The sequence below is a fragment of the Setaria italica genome, chromosome IX, assembly GCF_000263155.2.
Source record: "Setaria italica strain Yugu1 chromosome IX, Setaria_italica_v2.0, whole genome shotgun sequence".
Lineage (NCBI taxonomy): Eukaryota > Viridiplantae > Streptophyta > Magnoliopsida > Poales > Poaceae > Setaria > Setaria italica.
The window spans coordinates 53,708,154-53,714,726 of NC_028458.1; the positions used below are offsets into that span (position 1 = coordinate 53,708,154).

At 54.5% G+C, this 6,573-nt stretch overlaps 1 protein-coding gene across 1 annotated transcript; it reads right to left on the reverse strand.

Annotated features, from left to right (window-relative positions):
- Positions 1-4,827: 4,827 nt before the first annotated feature.
- On the reverse strand, positions 4,828-6,347 carry LOC101759487 (heptahelical transmembrane protein 4). Its single transcript, XM_004987066.3, has 2 exons — positions 5,972-6,347; positions 4,828-5,866 (listed from the first exon to the last, which is right to left on the reverse strand). The coding sequence occupies exons 1-2, from the start codon at positions 6,274-6,276 to the stop codon at positions 5,017-5,019; spliced, it is 1,155 nt and encodes a 384-aa protein (XP_004987123.1). The 5' UTR covers positions 6,277-6,347; the 3' UTR covers positions 4,828-5,016.
- Positions 6,348-6,573: the final 226 nt, after the last annotated feature.

Consider the following 6,573-nt stretch of genomic DNA (forward strand, 5'->3'; position numbering starts at 1 on the left):
CAACATATCAAAATACAACACTTGCGTATCGCACATGCATTATTACTAGTCTAATTTAAGGTTTGAAAAATTATTATCGCGATGATTTTTTTTAAACGATCGGATAGGAGGAGTGAGTATGGGGAAAAATAAGGGACAAAAATATTAAGGAGCCGTTTGGGAGCACTTCACTTCAGCAAAAATCACTCCACTCCACTGATTCCAAGAAAATCGCAGCCAAATACGTCCAGCTCTAGCAACTCCGGCTTCAGGAAAATGGTGGAGCAGGGGTAGATCTACTTTTTTTGCGGAGTACCTCAAGAGGTGCTCCAAAAACCTTCTTTCAAACCTTCTCGTGGAGTTGGTGGGTATTTATCCACCATTACCACTGGTTACACGTGCCGATTCATTAAAAAACACATATCGTTCTTTCTCCCGTCGCCTCGCCCCTTTCTTTCTGCCACCGTTCCTGTTGTTCCGCCGCACCAAAACCTAGCCGCCCCTTCTTCCCCAGCCGCCGCCAGCGGTCTTTCCCGGCAAGATGGACATGGCCGACGACCTCACGTACTCGGAGAAGGCGGCGCTGAAATCCTCCATCTCCTCCCTCGCCCACCGGAGTAGCTGAGGGGTGTGGGGGGATGGGTGCCCGTGCAGCGCCACGAAGCTCCTCGACGCCTGGACAATGGAGGAGAACACCATGCGCGCGAGCTCCTTGATGTAGCAATCATGGGATCCCTGGACGACGCTCGCGCGGTGCCATCTGAAGAGCAGGTGGTTGGCCCGCTCCGCTTCGCCGAGCTTGCACAGGCCGAAGAGCGCCCTGAGGAGCTCCGGCCGTAGCGTCCTCGGGTTGCCGGCCACGGAAGCCAAGCGCTCGACGCCCCTGGCCTTCCCCTGCTGCGGCACCATCGTCCTCTCCCGTAGGACGAGCTCCAAGGCCTCCTCCACCTGCTGCTCCGACAGAAGCACCTCCAGTTCCAGCTCACCGTCGTCGTCCATGTCTGGCTCCTCGTTGACCTTGGTACCAGAACCGGCACCATCCTCATCATCCAGGCCGCCGCAGCAGTTGATGCTGCTCAGATGCTAGATGAGCCGCCTGTGTGCCATGGCCTGAAACGTCAGGCGGTGAACGTGCTTGTCCAGATCACCGGCTTCGTGGAACATCCTAGCAAAGGAGAGGTAGCTGAGGTAGACATTAGCGCGCAAGTCTTCCTCCGAGGCTTTCTTGATCTCCAGGAGCTGAGAGCACAGGTGTTGTATGCCCTGGAATGAAGGAATAGCTTCAAACACGTCAGGAATCCATCGATCATCCATGCATCATGTACTGTAGCGCCTTGTTAGAATAGAGATTACTGTAGCACGGCAAAATAAAAAAAACTCTTCCCGATGCTAAAAACAGAACCAGCTATTCACCACAGGCAAAATAGAACTTTCCCACCAAATCCTTATGTTTCTGGAGCTGGAGCGCTACAAACAGCCAAACACGTACAACTGCTCCATAATTTTCTATAGTTGGTGGAGTGGAGCAGGGAATATGTGGAGCTGGTGGAGTGGAGCTAGTTTTTGGAAAGTGGAGTGCTCCCAAACATACCCTAAGTAGAACTAACAAAACACGTAGTCATAGATGCTACTAGGTGAGGGGGCGCATGACCCTATACGAACAAGTTATCCCCAATAGTATAGAAAAGGGGGAGAATAGACCTAAACTATGCGATACAATAATGATATGCACAATACATTATCGGACAAGACAAACATAGAGAGAAGTCATAAGACAATCAGGAAGTTAGCATGCTGCAGTAGCTCTTGGTGATGCTTCAATTGGACTGACACATCTATGTAGAGTCAGGTGCTTCGAACTAGTGTAAATAAAATTTCTAGAATACGAATACGACCAAAGTTTAAATATGTGTTTATTTATGTTCAAATTATGATCTAAGTACTTTATTTCAACTTCGCATTGGAAGTACTGCTCTTCAGAAGATGTTTCGTAACGTGTCTTATCCTTTCTCTCAAGCATTTTCGCTAAGAGCCCATGAATTGTCCATGCCATAACCCCAAGAGGTTGAGCAACAAAAGACAGCATGAAGGCGAGTATAGCCACAAGCTACCAACAAGAGATCTGAATATATGGAAATTATTTCTGAATGATTGGCACTGCAACTATTTCTGAATGATTGGCACTGCAACTATTTCTAGATTTAGCACACCGTGCAACTTCCACCATAGCTGACAGGAACGAGACGTGAAAGAGACAAAAATCAACGTCCTGTGACGATTCAAACAGTCCTCTCTCTATCTTCAATTCCAAGTACAACACCTCACAAGGACAGAGTAAACAACCACGGTCGCCTACTTTATTTCGGCGGCCAAGTCAAACCCGACCGTGAGTCCGTGGCCAATCATACTTACAGAGCTGCTTATATTTCAGCAGCTCAGCGTCCGCCGATCCGACAGAGGCTGTCGACACGGCACTTGCCACTTGGTGCATCGGTGTGGGTCCACATCAGGCTCCGGTCAGGGACCGGTGCAACCGTACAGTTCGCGCACCGAACCCTGCACTAACTGGAGCCTGCAGCAAGCAACAACCAACCCCGGCGATCCCGGGCCTTGTTTAGTTGGGGAATTTGGGAGGTGCCAAATTACTGTTACAGCACTGTAGCACACTGTAGCGTTTCGTTTGTATTTGTGAATTATTGTCCAAATATTGACTAATTAGGCTCAAAAGATTCGTCTCGCAAAGTACAACAAAACTGTGCAATTAGTTTTTAATTTCATCTACATTTAGTACTCCATGCATGTACCGCAAGTTTGATGTGATGGGGAATCTTCTTTTTGCATAGTGTCAAAGTTGGAAGTTGGGAGTAACTAAACATGGCCCCGATCCGATCCCCTCTTCCTCCCCGTCCCCGGCGCACGCACATTTCCCAGCGGCGGTTACCTGATTGCTTTCGCCTTGAGGAGGCCCGTATCAGCCACGCCACGGGTCGCGCCCGTCACATGAGCCTGAAACCTGCAAGACCGTTGGCACATTCTGGAGGACACGGGGGCCCCTGCATACTGAACGTGCGCCGGCGTCCGTCCGCAGAAACCAAACCCGTGGGTTGAGATGGGTGTGTCACCGGGGATCAGGGGATGCCGACGAGCTTGTCCCGTTGCCGGCGAAGATTAGTGTCCAAGCAAGCCGAACCCCCCGTCGCCGTTGGGGCTTTCTAGCAACCCCGGCCGGGGCTGACCGATCCAGCAAAACGCCATGGCGCCCTGAGGTCATGACAGGGGAAAAGCCAAAAAGGGAGGTTCCGTTTCGTCTCCCTGAAGAGTAGGGTGACGCGGTGCAGGGGGGAACACCGAACACATGGCCGCCGGGACAAGAAGGTTGCGAGCCTAAGCAACAACGAGTGTAATCTCGCAACAACAACTGGATGCGTTTTGTGCGCCGATGGATGGATGAATGGTCCCGCGCGGGCCGCAACCGCACAATCCTGTGCGTTATGGCGGACGTATCCGCTTGTTTTCTTGCTTGCTCGGGTTTTCCTGTGTGGATTAATGCGCAAGTTAGAGGCAGGCGGTCGGGCTTGGGGCCTCCCGCAACGTGGCGAGCCCTGTCGTGTCGCTTTGCTGCTTGCTTCAGCTGGGAGCGTGCGTGCATCCGGCAGGCTCAAGGGGCCCTGAGCTGGCGAAGTGGAGAGAGGAGAGGATAGCGCCGAGCAGGGCACGACTAACTACTACTTGGGATGAAAAGCCTGGATCAACAAGAAAAGCACTGGCGAATGACTGATCCAAGAATGCAGTGCTGTGCTTACTTGTTGTTCCGGGGAGATGCCAGGCGAATCGATCGAAAATTTGGTTGAGATGTTGTTACCGTACCAGAGCAGCGACAGTCATACACATACAGCAGCCATCGGCCTTTGGGTTACAAGTGGGCCCTTCGAATTGACGGCTTCTGTGGGCTACTGGGCTGTTATACGGGACGAAGACGAACAGGCCGAATCTGGTAATTTCTCCGGCCTATATGGTGGGCCGCACAAACATCAAGCGTAGTGGGCCGGCATGTCTGGTATCGGGCCATGTCAGCCACGCACAAACTCCTTCCTATTGGAGAGTTTGGAAGAGGTCCATCCGTGTTTGTTCGGTCAATTTCGTTCTAAATTGACCCTACTCGACCCGGAAATTTGACCCTACATCATCTTGCGGCCAACTATATTGATCAAAATATATTTTCTTTCGAAACTAAAGTGCGGCAAATTTTCCGGATCGGAGCAGTGGCGACCGGCACGCCTGCACTTCGTAAACTTGCTGCAGGGCACCCAGTAACAGGAACGTGCCTCAGTGGAAGTAAACATCACATCACCCACGCCTTTCTACACGTAAGCAGTTGCAGCCCTTCAGATTCACAAGCGACAAAATTCCCAGCCGTTCTGACGGAACTTTTCCATGTCAGTATTTTCCTCACAATAATATAAATTCACCAGTGCCTCAAAATTGACTCCTCGACTCCTGGCCTGGTCCGGGTCCCCAGATCTTTGACGTCCGTTTCCGACGGCGCCAAACCCAGCCGCCCCTGGCCGACCCGGTTCGCGATCGCCCCCGCGCCGCACGCCTCGACCCCTCGTCGCGAGCCGAGGGGCGCTCACAGTCGTCTGACCTGTCCTGTATCGTTCGCTCAAGTCCGCCCCCACGGCATAGATTAGTCCGCCTGCCACAACTCCACGAGGCGATTTGTCATCTTTGCACGCTCGAAAATTAGACGCGTGCTATAACCCAAGATGGTCTAGTAGCCAAGCATTTCGCTACCGGAGTTCCCTGTAATGTCCGAGCCGCCCGAATTATGACGCAGGTGTACAACGTTTCTCTTGCTTTTATTATTCAAGTTAATTGATTTGGTTACATTCCTCTTGTATTGGTACAAGTATGTTCACTTTTTGTAAAACAAAAACACAGCAACAACTAAGAAAGAAAATCAATCAACGACGAGTCAACCAAGCGAGTAAATCCGGTCAAATCTCTACAGCTTGCGCGCGTCGCCCTCAGGCCTCCTCAGCACCCTTCCATGTCCCTCCAGCTGAGGTATACCAGGCCGGCGAGGTAGTGCGCGTAGGCGCCGGCGATGACGAGCACGTGGAACAGCTGGTGGCTGTGTCCGGCGAGGTCGAACCGCCCGGGCATCCAGCGCTCGGGGACCCTGGTGGCGTACACCACCACGCCGGCCAGGTACGCGGCGCCCATGGCCATCTCGTACCCCGTCGTGAGCACGGCCTCCGGCCGGTCCCCGAACACGAGCATCTTGTGCACGATGGGTACCAGGCCCGACATGCCCATGCACGCGAACAGCCCCGCGCGCGCCCACCGCAGCTCGGGCCTCTCGAACACGGGGAGCAGGGACACCACCACGGCGGCGGCGCCGGAGGCGGTGATGAAGCCGAGGTAGAGCGCCTGGAAGAGAGGGTCGCAGAGGAAGGTGTAGTAGACGAGCGGGTAGAAGGAGGTGACGATGAGCCCCGTGATGCCGGCGTAGTCGAGGCGGAGGAGCACGTAGCTGGCGTGCTCCGAGTGGCAGGCCAGGAGGTGGCACGCGCTGCTCATCAGCAGGCAGAACATGGCGCCGCACAGGTACGCGTAGAACGGCCACCGCGCGACGCGGAGCCCCGCGGGAGGCGACAGCGCGGCGGCGAGCCCGGTTTCGACGGACACGTTGCTCCGCAGCGCCTTCATTGCCACGACGGCCGCTCCGTCGGCGCTGTAGCTCCTCAGCACCATCGCGTTGCCGGTGATGTTGTCTAGTCCCGTGGACGCCACCAGGGGAGTGTGAGAGACCTCGTACTCCATCGGGACCATCGTGGCGGCGCACACGGTGAGCGCGAGGAAGACGAAGAAGCCGATCAGATGCCTGAAAGGAAATTGCGAAGAAAACGTCAGGTCACACGCTACTCGATCCTCGGCAGCTAATTACTTGATCGTGCTCAGCTCGCGACATGAACGATCGAGCTCTTACGTCCAGACGTTGATGGTCTCGTTGTGGATGGAGAAGGCGCTGAGGAGCGCCTCCTTCACCGGCCACTCGCTGCGGTAGTAGTCGACGATGAACTCGTTGTGCTTGAGGAACTCCGGGAGCTTGTCGTAGCTGATGAGCTCGCACCTGTGCCCGCAGCAGTTGTCCGTGGCGTCCTCGCCGCCGCCGTCGCCGACCTTCCGCCCCTTCATGAGGAGAGGAGACCTCAACACGGTCTTGGGCGACCCAACACCCGTGTCACCACTCTGGACGGTGGTCGTCTTCTCCAGCGTCACCGTGGAAGCCATTCCGGCCAGCCGCTTGTTGACTTGTTGTTGGAAGTCCTCGTGCACCACGGCTTCTCGTGCCACTTGATGAAGAGCCGAGGAGGTGTGTTTTGCATGGTTGCGCTAGCTTGTTGGGATATAAATAGGCGGCGCGGCAGCCGGTTGTGTGTGAGCGCGAGGTCGCTTGTTTCGTGTACGGGGATTCTGTGACCGCGAACCGGTCCGATTAGTGGGACGGCGGCCGGGCGGCCGGGACGTGGAGAAATTGTATGCGTGGTCACGGTCCAGTTTTTGGCGCGGGTTTTAGCGGACCAGCCG